Below are 24,357 nucleotides of genomic sequence, written 5' to 3'. Positions count from 1 at the left end.
AGTCCAAGGTCCCTCTTGGACCTTCTGAGCTAGGTTACCCAGATTTTTAATCTAAAACAAACAAACAAAAAGTAAACAGCCAGTCATGGTGGTACCATGCCTGTAATCCCAGCACTAAGAAAAGGAGAGGCAGGTGAATATCTGTGAGCTGGAGGCCAGCCTTGTCTACAAAGCAAGTCCGGAAGGGACAAGGTTACCCAGAGAAACCCTGTCTGAAAGAAAGAAAGAAAGAAAGAAAGAAAGAAAGAAAGAAAGAAAGAAAGAAAGAAAGAAAGAGGAAGCTGAAAAGGCCAAATTGTCATTTCTGCCTATCCAAAAACACTGAAGAGACTGGGAAAGGGACTTTTGGAATAGGGAAATGAATGCCTAGAACATACAAGGTTGGGCTGGACCTAGGGAAGAGAGAGCTACTATAAGTAGCTGTATCACAACCATTCTGAAACGTTGTAATAACACTATTTGCTGCAGCAATCACACCTGGTCTCAAATTCATGAGCCTCCTCTCTAGATGACTCAGGCTCAAAGTCTTCCATGAGTGGGAGAATGGCCTAGGATTGTTTATGCCACAGCCCTGAAAGACGCATGCCATAGTTTTGCCCCCTTTCTATTGTTAACATATGACAGCCTATTTCAGTGTTAATTCTGCCCATCTGTTTTTGACATGTACATAAATTTTAAGTCCTTGTTTCATCGTTTATAATACAGAAATAACTTCTCTTCAGAACTGATCTTAACTAATATAAAATTGCCAAAGTGCTGCTTAGTACACACAGTGAGTTGTCCCACAGTGAGCATTATTGATGACTTCTCTTTCCTTAGCTTTCTAAGAAAGTTTGGTCTTTTCTTGTCTCGTTCCTCTAAAGTTTAAAGCCGAAATACTTTCTTTCCCGCCGCTAAAGAGGCGTCAATCACTCAATCCATTGACAACGTAGGACCATTTGGAGACGGAACCATAGTTAAGGGTATCGAGACTATGCCGGAACTCATTGAGAAACGGACCGGAAGTGGCTCGACTGTGCTTTTCCTCCGTGGAGGGCATTGACGGACAAGTGGTGTGACTGCTGTCCCGGGCGGCTGCGAACGCGTTGTCCTTGAGTCGGGGACTTGCTGAAAGCTCCGCGGCGGCGCGCCGGGAGGTGTCGCGAGCCGAGCCCTGCCCGTCCACTCCATGCCGGGTTGGAGGCTGCTGGCGCAGTCTGGCGCCCAGGTGCTGGGCCGTGGCGCCGGAGGCCTAGGTGCTGCCCCGGGCTTAGGGAGTAGGTGGGTATGGGCAACAACAGAGGGGTTGGAGGGGTGAGCAACCCACACTACTGTATCCTTGAACAGACTTGGCCCGGCGCAGAGGGTCTGTTAGAAGCGGAAGGGGTCATGAGTCCAGTAGTTGTGACACAGAAGATTGAGGAAGGATCTTTTAATCCAAAGTCTTGAAGGAGTAGTGGGGTTTTTTTGTTTGTTTGTTTTTTGTTTTTGTCTTAATGTTGGGGTTAGCTGCTACCATTATCAGCAACCGTAATATCTTCCAACCAGCGTGTACTTTACTAGACGTGTTTGTGTTGTCATATTCGGCCTTAGTCCTATGGTCTCCTGTGAGCAGACCACTGTCATAACAGTTTTTCAGATAGAACTGAAAACTAAAGGGAGTTAGGCTGTCCAGAGTCACTCAGCTCATAAGTAGAAAATCACTCGAGATTCCAAGCTGGAACTTCCTGATTACCAACCAAAGTAGACCGCACAGAGTTTATTTAGGTTCTGACCCGATCCGTGCAAGAATTAAACACACTTTGTTCCTCAAGCCTGCTACGATGCGCTGGACGGAGGTCGTGCACGTTTTAATTTTGCTTTTAAAACCATGTGTTTGGTGGGTGGTGGCACACGCCTTTCATTCCAGCCATTGGGAGGCAGAGGCAGGCTGATCTCTGAGTTCAAGGCCAGCCTGGTTTACAGAGTGACTTTAAGGATAGCCAAGGCTACACAGAGAAACCCTAACTCAAACAAAACAAAACAGCTCTGCTTAGTTTCTTAGCATAGCCCGTGTCATTACAGGGAGGAGTTACATACACTTAGAGAAAATTCAGTGGCCACATGCTGCCACCTCTTTATAAAGCTTTCAAGTGCAAATTCACTTGGGTTAGTAGCCCTATGTGTGCTTAGGTTGGGTTGTTTATTGTGAGGGAAAAGATAAATTTAGGCTTCAGGGTAACCTTGCTTGGTTAAAGCTGAAGACCCAGTCTTACCACAAGAAATGTTATAGAAAATACACAATCTGCACCATTCCCTGAAGCCTTTAGTACATTATCTTAACTGTGGTCTCCCCTACATGACGTGAAAATAATGATTTGGAGTTGTTTTGTTTTTCAGAACAAACATCTGGCTCTTTGTTAGAAATCTCCAAAGCAAGAGTAGTACTTGGTGGGATGAGCATCTTTCTGAAGAAAATGCCTCATTTGTTAAACAACTGGTCGCTGATGAAAATAAAGCCCTATTAGCAAGTAAACTTAATCCCCTGAAAGATGAGCCGTGGCCTTTACAACCTTGGAAACCAGGTGATTTGGGGGAGGGGAATTTGAGATGTGACCTCTTGGTTATTGTATGATTGGATGCATGAACATGGTGACTGCTTTATACATTTGGCATCTTGAATTTTCATTTTGTAGGTGTGTCTGTTTCATTCTGCTTTGGTTTGCTAGCTTATTTCCAACCTCTTCATATGCTGCTATAAAAGACCTTTTCAGGAAGGTGTTTTGTAGGTGGGAGGAAAATCATTCTGGATATATTACCTTCCTTCAGATACAAAGAATGTAAAATGAAAGGAAAAGCCAGGATAAGAGTCTGGAAAAACAGAGAGTAAAATGTCTCCTGTGAACACAGCTGCTTTCGGTTGGGATTCCTGTGTGCTGTTTGGGCAAGCATAGTTCCAGAATCAGCAGTCTCTGGTGGGATACTAAATTCATGTGTGGCCAGCCCAAACAGGATAGGGGTTTTCCTTTTTGGGGGGTGGTGGGGAGCCATTACTGTTGAATGTACATTCTCTGGATTATTGAGACAAATTGTTTAGTGACAAAACTTAAAGTCTAGTTTGGCTTGAGCTCTCACTTTAGTCAAGGATGGCCTTGAACTGATTTTCCAGCTTCTATCTCCTGAGTGCTGAGTTATATATCATATATATATGGGATATAGGATCCTCACAAGATCAAACTCAGGGCTTGTCCATACTAGCAGGCACTCTGCCAAATGAACTACATTCCCGGCCCCAGACATCTTAACAAAGTCCATTTCAATAGGACAACTTGTGGCATCTGTGTAGTATAATACCAACTGATGCCTTAGAATTTGAATTGATGTTTTCTGATTGAAAATGCAGGACACGATCTGAATCTAGGAAGGATTAATGATGAATTTTTATGCTCTGCATTAATACTGTTATTTTAAAACTCAAATGTTAGAATTATTTCACATTTTCTCATTTTACAAACATTTGTTAAACACCAGTGTATATGTACCTGATATAGTTGGAGATACTTACATGAGTAAATATTCTTGAATATATTGTTTTTATTGCCAGGTTCTTCCAGAGTTGGCCTTGTCGCCCTGAAGCTGGGCATGATGCCTTTGTGGACCAAGGACGGTCAAAAGCATGTAGTCACATTGCTTCAGGTAAGAAAACATAGAACACATAAGGATATGTGTGTACATAACATGTAATGGTTGAAATGTGTATCCCAGACAGAGGAAGAAGAGAGTCCACTTTGAGATCACAGTTACAGTCAGCGCCTAAATGAACTATATGTGAACATGATAGGCTTGAGACATTTTCCAGGCAGTGCAAATGAACAGAGTAGAGAAACACACAACGCAAAGGTGGCTTTGGGAATACAGTGCTGATTAAAGGCAGCTGGTGTTAGAGGGATAATGAGTTAAGTAACTCTGGAAATCCTAATTGTCCTAGGCTCTCATTATGGATGGTGGATCATCTTACAAGCTTAGGGTTCTGTTTGTTTTCAGGTACAAGACTGTCATGTGTTGAAATACACTCCCAAGGAAAACCATAATGGAAAAACAGCAGCCCTAACAGTAGGCGGGAAAACCGTGTCACGCCTCTATGTAAGTCTATGTTTTCATTCCTAAAATCCTACATTTTATTAGTTTCAGCTCTACATGGTTTCATGTTTAAAGAATGTTCTGTAGTCACAAACTGAGACTTGCCCTGAGCACCTTATCTGGGGAGAGGATCCTAGGAGAGGCATCTGGACTCTGAAAAGTTTTGAGCCACTAGACTTCACCAAGCTGTAGTGTTTATATATCTGTGAAAAGGAGATTAAGGCACACCCCCCTCTGCATGGAGACCTTACGGTGGTGTCTGCAGTGTATCCGCAGCACAGTATGGATTTGGAGATTTTTCTTACAGCGGGGTAGATGCTTACCTCTTGGCTACATAAACCTTAAGAGCTATTTGCTTCTCAAAGGTCTGCTAGAGAGAAGGGGTTGTAGGGTGGAGAGGTTGTTGTGAAGAATAAGAGGTCAGTGAGGAGGGAGATGATCAGAACATGTGCTGTGAGTATATGGAATCGTCACAGTGAGACCCATTACCCTGTGTCATTAATATGTACTAATAAGAAGGAAAAAAAAAGTTACTTTACCACTGTGGGAAGCATTCACCATTTATAAAGTGTTTTTGTTTAAAAAGAAAAGGTATTCTAGATATTAGGCCTCTGTTGGATGTAGGGTTGGTGAAGATCCTTTCCCAGTCTGTAGGCTGTTGTTTTGTTCTATTGACAGTGTCCTTTGCTTTACAGAAGCTTTTCAGTTTCGTGAGGTCCAATTTATTAATTGTTGATCTCAGAGCCTGAGTTGTTGGTGTTCTGTTCAGGAAGTTGTCTCCTGTGCCAATGAGTTCAAGGCCCTTCCTTTTTCTTCTAGTAGATTTAGTGTGTCTGGTTTTATGTTGAGGTCTTTGATCTACTTGGACTTTAGTTGAGTGCAAGGTGATAAATAAGGATTTATTTGCATTTTTCTAGACCAGTATCATTTGTTGAAGATGCTATCTTTCTTCTAGTTTATGGTTTTGGCTTCTATGTGAAAAATCAATTATCCATAGGTGTGTGGGTTTATTTCTGGGTTGATTCCATTGATCCACAGTCTGGTGCTTCATCAGAAAATTGAAAACAGCTCTAACCTCAACACCTAGCTATGCCACTCCTAGGCATATACTATGCTCTAGGAGTGCAAAATATGCTCTACCATACAACAAGGACATTTGCTCAACTATGTTCATAGTGGCTTTATTCTTAACAGCTAGAAATTGGAAACAATGCAGATGTGCCTCAAGATAAAGAAACTGTGGTACATTTACACAGCGGATATTATTCAGCTATTAAAAACAGGGACATCATGAAATTTTCAGGCAAATGGATGAATCTAGAAAAGATCTAGATCTGCCTAAGTGAGGTAACCCAGACCCAGAAAGATACACATGGTATATACTCACCTATAAGCAGATATTAGCCATACAATACAGGAAAACCATACTACAATCCATAGACCTAAAAAGCCAAGTAACAAGGATCCAAGGGAGGATGCTTAGTTCTCATTCAGAAGGGCAGTTAGAATAGACACCGGAAGCGGTTCAAGAGAGGGAACAGAACGGGAGCCTGCTGTAGATGTCCTCCGAGAGACTCCACCCAGCAGGGGATCAAAGCAGATGCTGAGACAGCCAAACTTTGGGCCAAGCTCAGGGAACCATAGGAAAGGGGACAGGGGGCGGGAAAAAAGGACCCAGAAAGGGCAGGAGCTCCACAAGAAGACCAACAAAGCCAACAAATCTGGTCCCAGGAGGTCCTGTAGAGGCTGATGTACCAGTCAAGGACCATGTAGGGAGAGGACCCAGGCCCCCTGCTCAGAGGTAGCTGATAGGCAGCTCAGTCTCCATGTAGGTCACCTAGTAAGGGAACCAGGTGCCATCTCTGATATGAACTCTATTGCCTGCTCTTCAGTCACTTCCCCCAGGCAAGGCCACAGAGGAAGAGGATGCAGGCAGTTCTCAAGAGTCTGGGGTCAGTTGGTAAGGGAAGAGTGCTGTGCCTTTCTGAAGACTATGGGACAGGGCTTCGGGAGAGGGTGAGAGGGACAGACTGGGAGGAGACAAGGAAGGAGCCTACAATCAGGATGTAAAGTGAATAAATGAATAAAAAATAAGTAAATATTACTAAAACATTTTGTTTATTGCAACAAAAGCCTAATTTGGCAGCCTGAGAGTGGCTGAAAAGAGGGAAGACAGACAATTGTTTTTAAAGGCACAGACCTCACTTTTCTCAACTCTGGATTTTCTGATACTTGAGGCATTTATTATGTTTTTGTTGTTGTTCTTTGCTTTTTCTGAGCAAGAAGTTAAGTGAAATAATAGAAACAGAATGAGTGCCTGATTAATATTTTAGGAAAACAATTACACAGCAAATGGAAAGGGGAACAGTTCTGTGGCTCCGAGATGAGTCTGCTAGACTTCAGTTGCTGCCAAGACTCGACTGCTGATGGGTGTGATCTTAGTGTCATAGTTTAAACATAAGCTACGTGAAAATCCTTAGGCTGTGAGTAAGGTCCCAACGACTGCTATGTTTTTTCTGCTTGTACACAGCAGTAATTCGACACTTAGTTTAAAATGCATCTCGTTACTGTTATGAAGCAGTGACACTTATATGAGAATATCTCTCTTAGTCCTCACCTCTTGACACTTGGAAATACACATGAAAATGCATTTTTTTCCAAGAAAAATTATAGACCTAAACTGATGGAAACTCATGTATCACCACAGATTCCCTTTTAGCCAGAAATAATAGCCATATGCATAACAGATCTAGAGAAACATCCGAGAAGAAAGGGAGATTTTCCAAACTAAAAGTATATCAACTACTTACATGTTTTAACCCTCAGGAAAACTGCAAATAGACTGCCTATATAGACAGGTTTTATTTTTATCTTTTAGTTTGTTGGTTTTTTTACAAGACCTGTGAATGTGAAATATTGAGTAGCTGGCCACTCAAAATAAATTGATGAAAACAGTTTTATTTATAATAGGGCTGGAATTTTTTCTTTTTTATTCTGCAAAGGAAGTAGACTAGTTTGGTTGTGCTATATTTGTATCTTATAAATAAAAACTGATGTGGTGTATAGTGTTTCTTTGTAAGAACATTAAGTGGCTCCAAAAGTTGATTAAATCAATTCATCTTGGGAGCTCAGCGGCGCTTTCATTGCAGGAAAGATAATTGCCGAGGAGGAATTCTGCAGAGGGAAGACAGCTTCATGGACGGGGTTACCCACGTGTGACAGTGCTGTCAGCCTCCAAATTGCCTTTCTGCATCATTTACTTGGGAGTTTAAAGGGGAAGGGGGCTGACCAGACTCTTACAATGCTTCTGGCTTTAGTTTAGTTTGAGTATTTGGTTTTTCTCATGACTAAGACCCAGTTTTATAACATTGTGATTTTTAGTTGAAACAACTGTTCAATTTCAGTGAAACTAAAAAGTAATTAAGACATATATGTTGTCTTAGTCCTTCTTCTGCTGGAGTCTAGTGTTAACTTGGGCTCTGGTGTTCATGTCTCTTATTTTGTACCAAAACATAAGGGGTTTTTTTCTCAGAAGTTTCTTAGTACACTCTAAATCCAGTGTTGATAAAATAATATTTTGCTTTATTAATGGACTGAACTATGTGAATGTCAAAAGCAAATTTGAAACATTTTAAATGAAATACATTTGAATTCGAAACATGAGGAAATAATTTCAAGGAGTCAGACTTGTAAGGAGAGCATCTGTGTTTGCTGTTGTAGAAGTGAGTAAAAGTGAGGAAAGGGGTTTTGGTATTTTTTCAGCAAGCTAGAAGGGAAAGAGCAGAGAGTGGGGACTGACTCTGTCTTCCGAGGGGAATGAGAGAACAGTTCACTGTGCAGCCCACCAGGGCAGCAGTGCTCACTGCGCGGCCCATCAAGATACAGCCCACTGAACTGCAGGCATAGGTGATTACTTAGGAAAAACTATCATGATGGATGCAGGTAAGTAGTCTAATGAATAAGAAAAATAGGTGGAAGGTTTTCCAGGTGACAAAAAAATGGTCCTGTTGTAGACAGTAACTCAAGAGGCCTAAGTAATTAAGAGAGCAGGTCATCCCCATCTGGTGGAAAAGTCTATAAACAGAGTGACTAGTGTAGACAAAGGACCTGTGGCAGTGTCAGTGTGTTTTCAGCCCAGCAAGGCATACATTCTCTCTGAGACTTGTGCGCATGGCTGGATCCTAAGTATGTAATGGATTATAGATATATATAACCTCATCTTCTTTAAACAGTGGGAATTAGATGCTATTGGTTCAGTAGACAAATAGAGTATGCTTTGATTTTTATTTTTCTTGGTGTTTGAAACGATCTGGGCCTCTACGTCCAGGTCCACTTGTTCTGTTTAATGTTACTTATATGTGCTGCTTTTCACTCTAGAGACGTGAATCTATATTGGAATTTTACCAAGAACTTGGACTGCCACCAAAACAGAAAATTAAAATCTTTAATGTGACAGATAATGCTGTAATTAAGCCAGGTAATCTGAGGTCGGGAGAGGAGGGAGGTAAAAATACCCAAATATGTGGGGTGTTTTTTAATGTCAGCCTTTCAATAAAGATAAACACAATACAAAGTCCCAAACAGTTATTTTTAACTATAAAACCTATCAGATTTAATCACTAGGAGGAGACAAGTCTTTGCCTCTGGAAAGTGGAGAAAGCTGTAGGATCCTCTTTGTTCTCCCTGAGAGGGAGGGACAACTCTTGTTTGCAAATGTGGAGAGTGTCACATTTTTAAAAGCCTCTCCCAGGAAGGGCTCCAGCTTTCAAGTGTGTTCATGGTTTTCAGGCTAGCATTCTGCCTGGAATTGTTACACTCCCCTGGAGAGTGAGAAAATACAGCCTCAAAAGGAGTGCAGGAAACATAGCCCCTGGAGTAAAAATTGATTTCCCTGTCAGTGGAATGGAGTTAAGGTGTGTGGTTATACCGATGCTGTGGTTAGCAAAGTATGGCATTCTGATAGTTTGGGAGAGCCCCTCAGTATTTGAACTTGAATTGCAACAAGAAGATAGTGAATTGTTTTAAGTTAAAAATTTTAACTCGAAGGCAAAATAAATTTAATTATAAAAATTAGTATAAGTCTTATGTCATTGTATATTGTTCCAATTTGTAATGGCCATATATTCCACTTTAAATATGATGGAACTGTTCTGAAATACTTTGTTCTGAAGACAAGTTAAATACAAGTTAAATATTCGATATTAGTATATCTAGTTTGTCTAAGCCCTCTGTTCTTGGTTAGGATAGTTATAAAAGTCAAGTCCACATTAATTTTTTCTGTAACTCTAACCATATTAAATTATATTTTTGTGAGTCAGTGATAGTTTGAGTTGTTCAGCCTTGCAAAAATGAGGTTTTTTGTGATCCCTTAATTTTTCTTTTTTTAAATTGGTAATTTTTAATTAACAAATCATTTGTATTTATTTACAGAGTATAATATTATGTTTTGGCATACATAGAATGAAGTCCCTATGTAAGGATTTTGCTTTTCCCTACAACCCTAGATTAATCTTATCTTAAAGAAAGTGTTTTCTTAAATACCACCCAACCCCACTCTTTGTACTAATAAAACAAACTAAAACCGGCTTTCAATTTCCTTCAGCGACATTGGTCTCTCATTTTTTTCTTTTTTATAATTAGGTTCTTAGTTGGTGGTGTAGTGTTGACTGTTAACCAAGATAGCAAATATTTGAGGTCAGGGCTGTGCCTTACAAGCGCTTCTATAGACAAGCAGGACTATCTAAAAAGGCAGAATTTGTCTAACTCAAAGACGTAGGCCTGAGTTTTTATCAGTACTGTGCCTAGAATAGAACTCATCTGACATGAACAGGTGCTAAAGGAATGTATACACCATAATGAATACCATGCAAAGGAGAAACTGAGTCAGTTAAGTACATGTCCTAGTCCACTGGATGTTGAAAGATTGCATCAAACCCTAGCATGTTGAGTTCTTCTCATGTTTCTTTCATTTCCCCTTATGTGAAATAGATAATGTATTTTAATTCAGCATACTTACTCACTGAAACAACCAGTAATCATTAAACTTTGTTTGCCAGCAAGGGGACTGTAATTAGCACAGGATATTTTGACCAGTAACACATAAGCCGCATGAAGGCGTTAGCCTGTCAGTTGTAGTCTGGTAGCTCACTCTGAACTTTCAGATGCACCTTAAGTGGGGCCTCCTTATTTTTCAGCCTTCTCATTGTTAATAGAACCTGTTTGTAGACAGCTTCCTTTTGGGGGGTGGTTCTAGTGTTCCTAATTGCAGAGGAATAGCTGTAAGCATTTGAAACCACAGCTGTGGGCTGCAGTGTTGAAGTATCTGGATAAAATCATTTCTGTGCTGACATAATATCGGTTCTCATTTTCTCTTTCACAAAGGGACTCCTCTTTATGCTGCTCACTTTCGCCCTGGACAGTATGTGGATGTCACAGCCAAAACGTAGGTCCTCAGTAATTTTCCTTTGCTTTGCTTTGCTTTCTGTGTTAAACAGAACATTCAGGGTCACATGAATAAAATGCTTTCCTGGTTAGGTCTGCTCTGAAGACCAAGACAGCACACAGTTTGAGCAATGGTGGTAGATTACTCTTGCGATCACTGGCATTTAGTTTGGTGTATTCTTTCCAATTACTGGGAGTCGTAAGATTTTATACTATTTGTGAAAGTGAAGCCATCTTAGAGGTGATCACTTAACAGCCACTAACAGAATGCTGACATTGATCCCTTTAGTCTGGGCTAGTTTTTAGATACTTTAACCATTTCTGCCACGTGGTGTAGTAGTGTCTATGTGATTCTAGGAGCTCGTTGCTGCTCTGCAGTACAGAGCACCAAGTCCATGTAGCTGCTTGCAGTCTGGATTCTACTGGCTGTTGGAACTCCCACAACCTAGAACAGCAAAAACTCAAGCACCAGTTGTTACCAATTTTGTTCTCTCATCATGGATCCTGTCTTCAGTCTTATGTGTTTGTTTTCTCCTCTTAGTCACATGACAGTGCCTACAAAAATATGCTCATCAAGAGCCCTTTGACATATAAAGGCATCGGTATACTCTGGGAAGTTTGTTTGTATTTATTTTGTAGTGGTGGTGACCAAACAGCAGTTTTTAATCTAAAGAAGCCTGATGATTGTATGCCTTAGTTTCCTTAGCGATGGCAGTTGGTAGATTCATTTCCACATATGAGCACTTCCTGTCAAACAGGCCACTGCGGAAGCTGCTAGATGCCTTTACCTTTGTCCAGCTTTGTAGAGGTACCTCCTTTGGGGTAGGTTGACAATAAGAAGGTAGGGGGTGTTTCTTTTGTAAGCTCCTATTTCTAGAAAACAAGATGATTTGAAATTATGTGGTAGTGTCCAGCCTAAATTGCAAATAAGGACCAGGAGAACAAATAGCCTTAGCCTTAAAGCAGTGACAGTCAACTCTGGAAGAAAGGAGGCCACTGGTGGTCCTTGCTGCTGCATGACTGCAGCACAGGATGAGAAGTGGTTCGCCCCGTGGAAGCATGCCGTATTCTAATCTGTCTTCATGTAGACTGACTTACCTGAGGTCAGCTTCAATTGGATTTTATGTAACTATGTTGAGCGTTTCCATGGAGTGTACCACGTCTAGCTGGTGTGTCATTGCATTCCTCCCGCACTTTTAAATGTTTGTAGGCTGAACGGCTGGTTACTTGTGTGGAACTTGGTTTGAACTTCTTAGCTGTTATTCATCCTCTTTTCCCTGCCACTGTCTTCCTGGGCTGTGGAGTATCTACACAGCTCACATGCATTTGCTTGTTTTTCTTTTTTCCTTTTAAGTTTTTTTTAGCATACTTCCCTTAATGCTTCTCATTTGGAGGGCAGTTCGCCTGTTTGGAATCTAAGCCCTTGGGAGCCCATGAGAGGATTGTTTTCCCCATTAACCAATGGGGACATTGACTTATGGGTGTAGGTTCTGTGTCCCCTCATTTCATTTCTCCTGTGACTGATGTGGGAACAGACTTTTCCTTTGTCCTCCATTTCTAATCCATTTTGAACTCAATTTAGTATCCATTTGGAACAGTAAGTTGATACAATGAAATGAGTGGTTAGTTTATAGAGATAATCTCTCAAAAATAATCCTTAAATCAAATACGTGTTTCTAGGTGAAGATTAGTTTAGGGGGAAGTGTTTTAAGGTTCTATCTTGGGTTTTTTGTTGTTGTTGTTGTTTGTTTGTTTGTTTGTTTGTTTAAACATGTTTTAGTAATAATCTATAATTGCTTTCCTAATTTTAAATCTACCAAGCAACAAAAACCAAGTTCAGCAAGACTGAGGCTTAATAAGTAATAGGTGACCTAGGGTTAGGGCCAAAAGTCATGGCCTCAATAACTGTGTGACCAAGGCAAGTTCCTCAATCTCTAACTACTTTGTGTTTAGCATAAGAGCTTGGAGCACTTGGCTCAAGCCTGGCACTGAGTTTCTACCTGCTCAGGAGCAATGGCCCTCCCAACCACGTTATCACTACTTTTTGTTTAAAGTTTAAAAGGAAAGTTCCATCCTCAGTAATAAGTGCTTTGAAAAAGAAATAGAACGCATGAAGTCATTAAGAGTTCAATTCTGATATTTTCTAATACATCAAAACATCTTTCTATGCTATAACTCTAAAACAGAGTCAGCATGTAAATGAATGTGCATGTCCAAACTCCAAAAAAGCCCCTCATTTACAAAAGCAGGTGGTCAGTGCAAGCTAACCAGAGTGAGAAGAGAATCAGATGCAGCATCCTCAGACTGCCTTTTCATGAGGTGTTCAGAAGAAGGGCATCTCAAAGATGAAGGAACCCACAAAGTGAACATTGATGCACAGGGTGGAGAGATACCAAAAAAGGACACAGGACAGCCCTGTGAAGAGGGCTTGGACCTCTGAACACTGGCTGCATAGCTGATGTTAAGGAGTTATTCACTTTGTAAGCTGTGGTAACAATATTGTGGTTCTATAGTTTGAATGTATCCTTAGCTTTCTACACTGCAGTATTTGTGATGTAAATGGTAGACTATTTGGAGACCACTTTTCAGTACCCTACTGGAATTGCCGAGCAAGAGAAACAGATGAAACACAGCAGGCCTGGAGTCAGTACTTGGCAGTGAGTGATGGATGCCCAAGGCTTCAGTTCATCTCTGTTCTTCAATATGTGCACCACTTTTCAGAACAAAAATTATGTTACTGAAAGTCATTTGCAGTTTTGGATTAGATTTCCAGAAACTAATTAAGGAAGAAAATAAATTGCAAAGGTGAATGGTGAGTTTGAGGAGAAAAGAGAAGAAAGAAAAGGAGAGAGATCTGCCAGAAGCCAATGGAAAGGAAGTGACTTGTGGGTAGGACTCTGAAGGTATCCTTACAGAACTGGGCAAAGATGGTTCAGAGCAGCTATGTACTTTCTCCTCACCTCACACGTGTTGTCCCTAGGAGCAAGTATTAGAAAGATTGCCCTGCAGGGTAGAGAAATACCTGATGGATTTTTTTAAAGCGATGTTTGTTGTCAATATCTAGGTGTTTGTCGTGGTGTGGTCAGGGGATGATATTCCCACAGTAGTAACCAGTACGGGTGGTAGGATGAATTGGGAAACAGTAAATTGTGCCTTACCTCCTGGAAGGGTATAGTTACTCATGTAAGCCTCTAAACCAGTGCTTCTCAACTTTCCTCATGCTGTGACCCTTTAATGCGGTTCCTCATGTTGTGGTGACTTCCAACCATGAAATCATTTTCATTGCTACTTCGTTGTTATGAATCGTAATGTAAATATCTGATATGTAACCCCTGTGAAAGGGGAACGTGTCTCACTGAGGGGCCACAACCTACAGGTTGCTCCCGTTGCTCCTAACCTTTTTTCTCCTCCTCCTCCTCTTCTTTCTTCCAATGACATAGCAGTTGCAGTGGTGCACATTAGGCTCATTTCTTTAGGCTGGACACTGGGCGAAGTAAGGCATTATATCTGCCATGTATGTAGCCCATGTGGGGATATGGCTGAAGAATGGGGCCAGTAGTCTTCTAAAGTAAATGAGACCCCTGAGGTGTTCCTTATTTTTAAATGACTTTTTAAATAGTCTAAGTACTGTAAATAAATTCATTTTTGTTGTCCTCATTTTCAGATAAGTCTCACTAAGATTGGAATGTCTAAAATTGCATTCTCTCTGATTTGATTTGCTTTATTTCTGCAGCCATTAGTTAAGAACTACATTGGATAGCCAGGAAGAGTGGTGCATACCTGCAAATATATTCCTGTTGGAGACAGGAAGATTGCATCAGTTTTAAGCCAGCCTGAGTGACAGAGTGAACTCTAGGCCAGTCAGGGGCCATAGCATGAGACCCTGTCTTAGATAAGCAAGCCACAAACAAAACCCCACAAGGGCCATAGCATGAGACCCTGTCTCAGGCAAACAAAACCCCACAGTGGGTGAAGGGTAAGGGAGGTAGACCTGTGTGTTGTGTATAATTTTCTATGAAGTATGTGTGTGTTGCGTTTGCAACTTATAAAAGTATTACTTTTGAAACACAGCAGGGTATGCAAAGTAAAGGTTAGTTCATTCCTTGCTTTTGTTTTTCTTTTGTTGTCAAGTTGGATAGCAGTTGGGAGAAGGGAAAAACTCACTACCTGTGCCTCCCCTGGATCAACAGGTGCACTCTATTCTCCGCATCCTGAATTAAGCCCATAATTGTCATGTCACTTGTGTTTTCGCCTTTTGTTTAAAGGTTATTTACTGAAGAGGTTCCCGTTGTACACTGTGGAACTCAAGATGTGTTCCAGACCCAGACTGAAAAACAATCTGCAATTAGCTGGCACATAATTAGCACTTTCAGGGTACCACTTTCATCTTGTAATCATTTACTCTGAAATGAGCTCAATTATCTTCTGTAATTTACCTGCTTGGGTTGTTCTGGTGTATGCACTCACACTGACTCTTTAAGGCAGATAATCAGTTTGAGAACTCCGAAGGCAGTAGTGAACTTCTACAAAAAGCAGCCAGCATTCGAAGCTGGTATTTTTAAAGCATGTGCCTTCAAGATGAACATTGCTGGTCCCTCTCCCCTTCTGCTCTTAGGGGCTTGCTAAATGATAGAATACTTCCAAATTATTTTTCAATTACTTCTATTCATTTTTAATTGCTAAGCTTTTTATATTGCTTTGCAAATATGCCCTAAAAAAAGTGGAAATATTAATAATTTCTGAAGCATAATTTGATTATTTAGCTTCTCTTTGGTGTTCATCTCTATATAATTATGCAGTAATTTTTCCATTGGATATATGTTACATTTCTATTTTAGCTTTTTGATAGGAATACTCACTTTTTTAGTTATTGAAGGAGGAGGAAGTATATGCTAGAAGAGAGAGTTGTAAGCTACATTTAACTTATTTATAAACAAGTCCAGACGTGTGTTTTGAGAATGTCTGCCTATTGCGTTCTATTTATAACTTACACTGTTTTTGTGTTAAGTTCTTAATTTATCTAAAACTGTTGCCCAAGAGACATTTTGTTAATAAAAGCGTAGTGAAGTCCTTCAGAACAGCAAGCATGGTTTTCATGCTATTTTGTAATTGGTCTGAGCATTCCACATCTAATCTCAGCTAGCTTTGTTGAAACTACACAACACTACATTAAAATCTATTGCTACTGCCTAGTGAAAGGGGAAGACAAGCTCTTTGGCCTTTCACAGTATCATTTGTAGAGATGTACTTGACATTCAGAGATGGCCTTTAGTAATGCTCGAATTTGGTGTTGTTACCTTATTTCTCTAACTAACAGACTCCACAATAAAGTGTTTTCACTTAAAAATAATGTTTAGGTTGTTAAGAAGCTGCCTTCCTCTACCTTTGCTTTAACGCCAGCTTCTATGCAACACTGATCAGGAGCCATCTGGTGTCCTTCAAAGCCACTTTGTCCAGTGTCTAGGTGTTTACTTATTCAGTGCTCTGCTCTGTGCCTTAGCTGTTGCTCCCTGACTTCTTGCCCTCACACAATTGCTTGAGTAAACCTCCGCAACCTCAGTGTCTGTGGTAGATATTCAGCACACTGGCCTGCCGGCATCTGGCTTAGGGTCTCTCCCAAGGCTACAATCACATTGGGTCCTGACCAGAGAAAAATTGCCTCCAGGCTTACCGGCAGGGCTGTTGGCCGCAGCAGGGCCTCAGCTGTTGACTGGAATTACCATTGCTACATTCTGCTCCATAGAAGTGCTTATATAGTGGCAGTTGCTTCTTGCAGAGCCTAGAAAGCAAGAAAAAAATAGTATCAGAGAAGGGTCTCTTGTAACCAAACCTCAGACTGACATCTCATCTCTTAGCATATTTTTATTCAGTAGACTGAATCAGTCCCAGGCTCCTGGGAAGAGGATCAAACACAGCGTGAATAATAGGAGATAGAGGGCTTTGGAGTTCATCCTCAGGGCTGCCTGCCATGTCTGTAATGAGGCTGAAACGTCTAGAGCTTTTCTATTGTATCACAAGATTATGAGGGTGAACCTTTCACAGGTAAATTCCCCATGCTTGGTTTGCTGTTGTCTCATAGTCTTGACATAACATTTTATACAGAGCTAGACTCCGGGGGGAGGTGTAAACCCAGACAGAAAAAGAAATGTTCATTTGCAGTTTGGCTGGTATGGCCTTTTCTGGTTATTTAGATAAGAAGTCTTGTTAGAACTCCAAGGTGCTGTCAAAAAAAGTACAGTCAGAAATATTTTATATTACATTCATTATGTAAATTCTAACTTTTCCCCCCCAGTATTGGTAAAGGTTTTCAGGGCGTCATGAAAAGATTTGGATTTAAAGGCCAACCTGCTTCCCATGGTCAAACAAAGACCCACAGGAGAGCTGGAGCCACCTCAACGGGGGTGAGTATGAATAGTGCTGCTCACTGCAGGTGGTGTGGGTTGGGCAGGAGCTCACTCTGTAGCCCAGGTTAGCCCAGAACTTGCAGTACCTTTCCTGCCTCAGCCTCTGGAGTGCTAGGACTACAGGCATCAGCCACAGTGTGGACAGTGATAATTTCTAGTGGCCATTGCCCAACTTCTGCACACAGTGCTCACTGTTGTCAGCGCAGGCCAGATGCTTTTACCAGACTTTAGTTGGGGCCTAGTCATTGTCACTCTTCTGCGGGCCTCACCCATTTTCCTAGTGCATACTTACCTGTGGGCAGCACTCTCTGTTCGCCACGTCACACAGTTGCTTTGCTCTAAAGGAAATAGTTGTGTGAGCTTACAAGGTGCTATTACATGTAGTACAGGGGGGAAGCCATTGAGATAAGCAGAGCAATAAACAGTAATAGTGGAAGAAATGAAGACGAGACCCTTGTGCTGCCAGTTCAGTGTTTCTTTCCCAGAGGTAGAGCAGAGACTGCCTAGGGAGCTTTTAAAACAACCTTTGGAGCCTAAGAAGAAATGCAAAGTCAGTATCTAACGGTGGTGGTTGGTCACATACTCTTCCTCTCACAATAAGAAGCAAATCACAGCTCCCCTCAGGTACTAAGTTTTCACCTAGCAGACTGTATTCCATGTTGCTGAATTTTTGTCATACTGTCTACTGAAGAGAAATCCATGAAATCAAAATCAGTGATGGGAACATAAAAAAAGAATGCAGCCCTAAGGAAGGGGAACAGACAGAACGTTGGTGAAACTGCACATGCATTTCCTGGGACACAGCAGAGCTTCTTTTGGAATTTGCCCTAAGAACGTTCTCGCCAGTACACTGGCACAAGTTAGGCCTGCCTGCCTTGTTATTTGTAATCAGCAAGGATGATACTCACATTTGCGTTTGAGTGGGTGAACTTTTGGTATGTCTACTTAGAGAAAACAGTGCTGCTCTAGGGGGAAAAATGAGTGAGAAACCTCTCTGCAACAGTGGTGATTTGCAGCAAACTAAGAAGTATGTATGTGTGGTTCAACCTTGCCAGCCAGGAAGGTGCAGCGAGACTACCTCCCTCCAGGTGATGGTGGCAGCCAGGTAGAATGACTCAGGGGTGGAAGAGAATCTTTCTTTGCCGTAGACTTTAGTCCTGGAGCCTAGCTAATGTTTTACAGTTTCAAAATAGAAACAACAAGGAAGGTAAATACAACATGAAGTATATTTAGAAAATGATCCTAAGTATTTCAGCTGAATGGCTGCACACTGAAGAGGGAGGAAAATAACTAACTCAAGTATTTTAACGTAGTTGCCTGCTTTTATCCTGTGAGTATAAATGTAAAAGTGTACTCTTTGAGCTGGAGGTGGCTTAGCAGTTCAGAGCGATTGCTGAGCAACCAGGAGGTCCAGAGTTCAGATCACAGCATGCACATAATAAGCCAAGGGTCCAGCAAATGCCCATGAACCCAGCTCCAGGGGCTCCAACACCACATGCATACTGGCATGACACACACACACATATGCATATACACTCTGTACACACACATACAAGTAAATAAAGCAAATCATACACAACAAACATACTACACAAATGTTAAATTCTAATTGCTTTTTGTAGCAATTCAGAAGTAACTTTCTGTAAATTGTAGGGTTGGGCAGAAAGATAAATATATTGATAGGAGCCAAAAATCAATTTCTTCTGTTAGAAAAGGATGTTAAGGTATGAAGGGGGAATTAGAATGAGCCTTGAATCCTATTTTATCAGTATATCCCTGCCCTGTGTGTGTGTCTGTGCATACGTGTGTCTGTCTATGTCTTCTCTGCCTGCTGCAGTGACCTACAAAGTGCTCCAATGCAGTGAGTGGACCTAGCTCGCAGGACTTGGTTTCTAAACATCATGGCCCACAGAAAGGAACCCTCAGTAGTTGGCTTACTTAATTCACAGCACTGGAAAGACACAATGAACCTAAAATGCCACAGACAGAAAAACAAGGAAGTGCTTAAACAAATGATAGACACGTGAAGGGGACACAGAAGCCAGCACTGTTTGTTGAAGATGCTATCTTTTTTTCCATTGAATGGTTTTGGCATCTTTGTCAAAAATCAGGTGACCATAAGTGTGTGGGTTTATTTCTGGGTCTTCTCTTTGATTCCATTGATCTACCAGCCTGTTTCTATGCCGGTACCATGCAGTTTTTATTACTGTTTCTCTATAGTAAGTGGATATTAGACATACAAATATAGATTAATCATACTAAAATGTGTTCACCTAAGGAAGCTCAGTCCTCATTCAGAAAGGCAAATGGGATGGACATCGGAAGATGGTGAAACAAGGAACAGGACAGAAGCCTACCACAGAGGGCCTCTGAAAGACTATCCAGCAGGATATTGAAGCAGATATTGAAGATGCTGAGACTCATAGCCAAACTTTGGGCAGAGTGCAGGGAATCTTATGAAAGAAGGGGGAGATAGAAAGACCTGGAGGGGATAAGAGCTCTACTAGGAGAACAACAGAACCAAAAATTCTGGGCCCAGAGGTCTTTTCTGAGGCTGATACTCCAACCAAGGACCATATATGAAGATAACCTGGAAACCCTGCACAGATGTAGCCCATGGCAGCTCAGTCTCCAAGTTGGTACTCTAGTAAGGGGAACTGGGGCTGTCTCTGACATGAACTCAGTGGCTGGCTCTTTGATCACCGCCCCTCCCGGGGGGGGTGGAGCAGCCTTACCAGGCCACAGAGGAAGACAATGCAGACAGTCCTGATGAGACCTGATAGGCTAGGGTCAGAGGGAAGGGGAGGAGGACCTCCCCTATCCTGGGGGAGGTTCATGGGAGGAGATGAGGGAGGAAGGGTGGGATTGGGAGGGGAAAGGGAGGGTACTACAGCTGGATACAAAGTGAATAAATTATTTAAAATATTAAAAAGTTTTTAAAAAATAATTTCCAACATAAAGAAAAAGAAACTAAGGTCACAAGAATCTTGTCTTATTTTCTTGGAGTTTTCTCACAAGCACTCAGAGTTCTCACACAATTCCATTTTGAGACTGTGTTCCAGCATAGTAAATGCATATACATCCATCTTCCGTTCTTGATTGAGCCAGCTGAATAAAGGTTTGAAAGATTAGAACCTACTTATTCTTGTTTGTGGTGTCTACTGTGATTTAGTCAATCAAAAGTACTAAAAATGTGAACTTTGTTTTTGATGTTCAGGATATTTCCAGAGTCTGGCCTGGAGCTAAAATGCCTGGGCAAATGGGAAACAAGGACAGGACAATGTATGGACTGAAAGTAAGTCTGTAAAGTACTATTTTTAAGTTTACATACAAAGTCCTAATGCTCTGTGTGTGTGTGTGTGTGTGTTCGTGTGTTCATCCTGAACAAGTGCACTTCATGACTATTAACAGAGGGAGAGTGTGAGGTGTGTGGTTGACTTGTAGCCCTGAATTAGAGTCATCAAAAGAAATGAGTTGTACTGTAATGGAGACTGTATAGTTATATTTCACATTTAAGCCATTAGATGCACAGTTGTTATAAAGAAAAAAATAGTAAGCTGCTGTTTGAACTGGAAAGTTTTCACAAGATGGTCACAAGGTGGGGGAAAGAGTCCAAGCATTAGATATACTGCTGTCCTTTATAGAGAGAACAAAACCTCCTCGTCATTGCTTCTGTGTATTCTGTAGCCGCAGAGAAGTTGAAGGTTATATGCCAGGCTGTCTGGGATTACATGTCAACCGTGTGAGTGGAGTAGATGTGGCTAAGCAGAGAAGACAGTGCCAGCAGAGGGGAGAGAGCACTCAGTGTGGCGTACAGGCTTTCATAAAGGGAGAAATTCAGATTTGATCTGCTAATCTGAGAAAGTCTCGATAGCTAAATGAAGATAATTTGTACTCTAATGGTGCTTTATGCTTATACTTTTCATTAAAACAAGTGTGTGTGTATTTGTATGTATATAGCAACACCACCAGAAGTGGCCGCTGTTGCATCTTGCGTGTGTTCTTTCCATCTTTATTGTACATACATTTTATGTGTAATTTTATATAATTATATCCTGGTTCCCCAGGGTTGGGGGACTGACTATTTGGATGAGTGGATGGATGCTTGACTGAGTAAACAATCTGATAGGGACATGGAAGGATATTTTTAGGATTCTGATCTGCGAGTTTTATATGAAGGCTGAGAAATCTCACAGTAGACTGCCTACAGGCTGAAATTCCTGGAAGGCCTGCAGCCCTGACTCAGCCCAAAACCTCAGCAAGGAAACCAGCCCAGCAGTCAAATTCTCAGTCTGAAGCAGAGGGTCCTAAGAATGAAGCAGGCACCTGAGCAGGCCCTGGATCCAGAGTCCAGAGAGCCCAGAGCTCCATGCCTAGAGAGGACGTGCTTCTCTCGGCCTCACTGGCTTATTTGGGGCCCCAGCTGATTGGATGTTGCTCACCCACACAGAGTCCACACAGAGACTCCCTCGCAGGCACACAAGGCAGGTTTATTGTCAGCACTCTTCAGTCAAGTCAAGTCAGCACCTAGAGTTAATTATCAGATAAATCTAAGTCTGTTGGCCACCATTGCTATTTTACCTTAGTAGAGTCCATCAGTTTCCTCTGTGCTGTTTATTTTCTTACTGTCATTTTTTTTAACATTCCCTTCCATTTGTGTGTTTGTTTTCCTCCATGTTGAGATGTCTCTAAAGGCAGCCTGCTTTCCTGCTTAATTTAGAGATTAGAATCAGTGAGTTATGAATTCCCAGTGACTAGTTGTACTAAAGTAACAGTACCAGAACTGAATTTCCCATCTTCCTCGGCGGCAGCAGCCTCCATGGAGTTGAAGTAGTCGTCAGCAGCTACACATCAAGTGAGGTGCACTAATGCTCTTACATGACTAAAACATGACTGAGCTAGCAGCCTCTGCTCTGCCCTCAGTTCCCGCGTGCTCACGACTGGACGGTGCTTCTTGGTTGAAGTAACACTGCTCACTAGTCCCGGAGCCTTCATCTCTCACAAGTTGTTTGCCTCTTGTTGTAGGTGTGGAGAGTGAACACGAAGCACAACATCATCTATGTAAACGGCTCTGTGCCTGGCCATAAGAATTGCCTAGTAAAGGTATGCACCGCTGTCTGCCGCTCCGTAACGTAGGCATTGTCCGGAAACTCTCTTTGGCCCAAACATGTAGTATCTAAAAAAAAGGTGTTCTTCTGCTCGCTGCATGTTCTCTGCCCCAGTTTTCTTTGTAGTAGCACCTCAGTGTGAAAACAAAAGATGCATTGTAAAATAGGCCACATGCTGGAGCCATGAATTCAAAACCTTGTGGGAGACAGGACTTCGGGGAGAGAGGAGCCATTGTCAACGTGTCAGTATTCCTCTGTCCTTCTAGAAATAGACGAAAGCTTTGGGCAAAAGAACCAGAAATGCTGAGGTGGGAACCTGGGATCCAGAAAGATGCCCATGGTCGAGGTCTCATTGCCACACTGTTTTGTCAACCCAGGCTCCCCGAACACTTACTCTCCTTGTCAAAACTGAAAATAAAGGAGAAGCGTAAATACAGCTAACATGTTGACCAGATAGACTGGGGTAACGCTGGGAGCTTCCAAAGACTTATTTACTTGCATTGAGTAAAGCCCACAGTGAAGACTCTGCCTGGGGTGAGAGTGATACAGAGACGTGCACTCACCTCAGTGTAAGCGGCTTCACAGCTGAAGTGGTCCCGTCCCTGATGCGCCAACAAAGACAAATGGAGCAGTTTTAATTTTACAGTGCAGGTCACATTCACATACACTGGAAACATCATCAATGCCTTTGTTATTGGATACCCTCAGATATGGTGGGCATACAACAGTATAAATGTAACTGAGGAGTCACTTCTTGGATCCTTTGTGATAATTTTATCAAATTAGCACATGGTTTTCTTATTGGGTGTTTTCCTCATTAAGGAGTTGGTGAATTGGAGAAAACGGAACACCATGAATTCCTCCCAGGCAACATCCTGATCATTTCTTGAAACAATTATAGCAAGGGGCATAAAATAGAACTCTTTAAAAACTTAGCTGTTTCTAGCAGCTGCTGAGTAATTTTGACTAAATTATTTTTCATTGCTAAAATGATTATGCTGTATTTTACTGCTAATGTAAGTGTATTTTTCTCTGATTGAAGCTACTGAGGCTTTGAAGATCCCAATAACTTTATCCAAAACGAAAGTGCAGCATCTTAGACCCTATTAGCATCTCTGCTGAGGTGCATCAGCTATAAATAAAGACACAATCTGAAATTTTTTAAGCCATAAAATGTTCTCAGAGCTACTTAAACATTTAGGGTTTCTTTTTTTGTTTTTGTTTTTGCTGAGTATCATTTTGTCTTTAACTTCCCAGTTAAAGTGTTCCTTGGCAAATGTAAACTAACTAATTTCATTAATAAAAGTGATATCTTTCTCCTTGTGTTTGTAGAGTTAACACTAACAGAAATGTAGTAAATTCCATGTTTTTAAGCCTCACATCCAAAATTTTATTCTGGGTATAGAAAACAAAGTAACAAATCAGGCAAAATTAGAATGGATAATTATTAGGTATTAAATTTGTATTTAGTAAACAGACCTTTACATTTGAAATATAAATATGCATATAAAGGATATTTGAGACGTAATTTTAACATATTCATCCTGCTGGACAGTACATACGTACTCACAAGTCATAGTAAGGTACAAAGTCATAATTGCTGGTTTATTCTCCTGGGGTAGCTGATTCAACTGAGGAAAATTGATTAATCAAAATTAACTAGAATACAAAGAAAAGTAACAGTAGAGTTCTGGCTCGCCTCTATATGGAGTGGCGCATTCTGTTCAAACATGTAGCAGCAGGTACGCTTTGTCAGTGGGCCCTTTAAATACCATAATTGGTAATTGTATGAGTGAGGTTTTTTTCTGTTATTCTCTCAGGTCAGAGACTCTACGCTGCCTGCATACAAGGATTTCTGTAAAAGCCTGCCATTCCCCACCTACTTTCCCGATGGAGATGAAGAAGAACTTCCAGAAGACTTGTTCGATGAGAACGTGTGGCAGCCCAACGAACCTTCTGTCACATTCTCCTGAGGCCCTGGTGCAGCGGGACTTTCTGTCCCTGCGCACTTTGATGAGCCAGCGCAGGAGCAGAACCAGGAATTGGAATCATGCTCCCTGATCAGTCATAGCACACTCCTGTTTACCAAAGGACACAGTGTGTTACTTTGCCCTAGATTGAATCTGATTAGCAAAGTTACTACATTAAAGAAACCAGTCACATAGATTAGATTTGTTAAGATAGACAGTAAAGAACAAGATGTTTGTCATTTGTAGGTGTCATTCTTTAGACACTTTCCCCAGTTTTGTTTTGTGGTGTTTTGTTTTTATAAACACAACTTTTATTAAAGATTTATCTCTCTTAAA

General features: G+C 41.3%; 1 protein-coding gene and 1 long non-coding RNA gene across 2 annotated transcripts; one reads left to right on the top strand and one right to left on the bottom strand.

The window, feature by feature from the left end:
• The first annotated feature begins 1,010 nt into the window (after positions 1-1,010).
• Mrpl3 (mitochondrial ribosomal protein L3) lies at positions 1,011-24,357 on the top strand. Its single transcript, XM_021643048.2, has 10 exons — positions 1,011-1,260; positions 2,359-2,543; positions 3,563-3,654; positions 4,003-4,101; positions 8,476-8,575; positions 10,480-10,540; positions 16,832-16,940; positions 20,161-20,238; positions 21,969-22,046; positions 23,872-24,357. Exons 1-10 carry the CDS (start codon positions 1,169-1,171, stop codon positions 24,022-24,024), a joined length of 1,047 nt encoding a protein of 348 aa, XP_021498723.1. The 5' UTR covers positions 1,011-1,168; the 3' UTR covers positions 24,025-24,357.
• On the bottom strand, positions 21,413-22,655 carry LOC132654665 (uncharacterized). The gene is made up of 2 exons (XR_009592332.1): positions 22,615-22,655; positions 21,413-22,459 (listed from the first exon to the last, which is right to left on the bottom strand). It is a non-coding gene; the product is annotated as an uncharacterized LOC132654665 (long non-coding RNA).

The sequence above is a fragment of the Meriones unguiculatus genome, chromosome 6, assembly GCF_030254825.1.
Source record: "Meriones unguiculatus strain TT.TT164.6M chromosome 6, Bangor_MerUng_6.1, whole genome shotgun sequence".
In the NCBI taxonomy this organism is placed as follows: Eukaryota; Metazoa; Chordata; class Mammalia; order Rodentia; family Muridae; genus Meriones; species Meriones unguiculatus.
The sequence above is the reverse complement of the archived record's forward strand: the minus strand, read 5'-3'. Positions and strand labels throughout refer to the sequence as shown.

Excerpts from the sequence above, each read along its gene's own strand:
- Mrpl3 (XM_021643048.2), top strand. The coding sequence starts at position 1,169 with ATGCCGGGTTGGAGGCTGCTGGCGCAGTCTGGCGCCCAGGTGCTGGGC. Across the intron at positions 8,576-10,479 it reads TAATGCTGTAATTAAGCCAG|GGACTCCTCTTTATGCTGCT; the intron begins GTAATCTGAGGT and ends TCTTTCACAAAG. Across the intron at positions 20,239-21,968 it reads GGACAATGTATGGACTGAAA|GTGTGGAGAGTGAACACGAA; the intron begins GTAAGTCTGTAA and ends CTCTTGTTGTAG.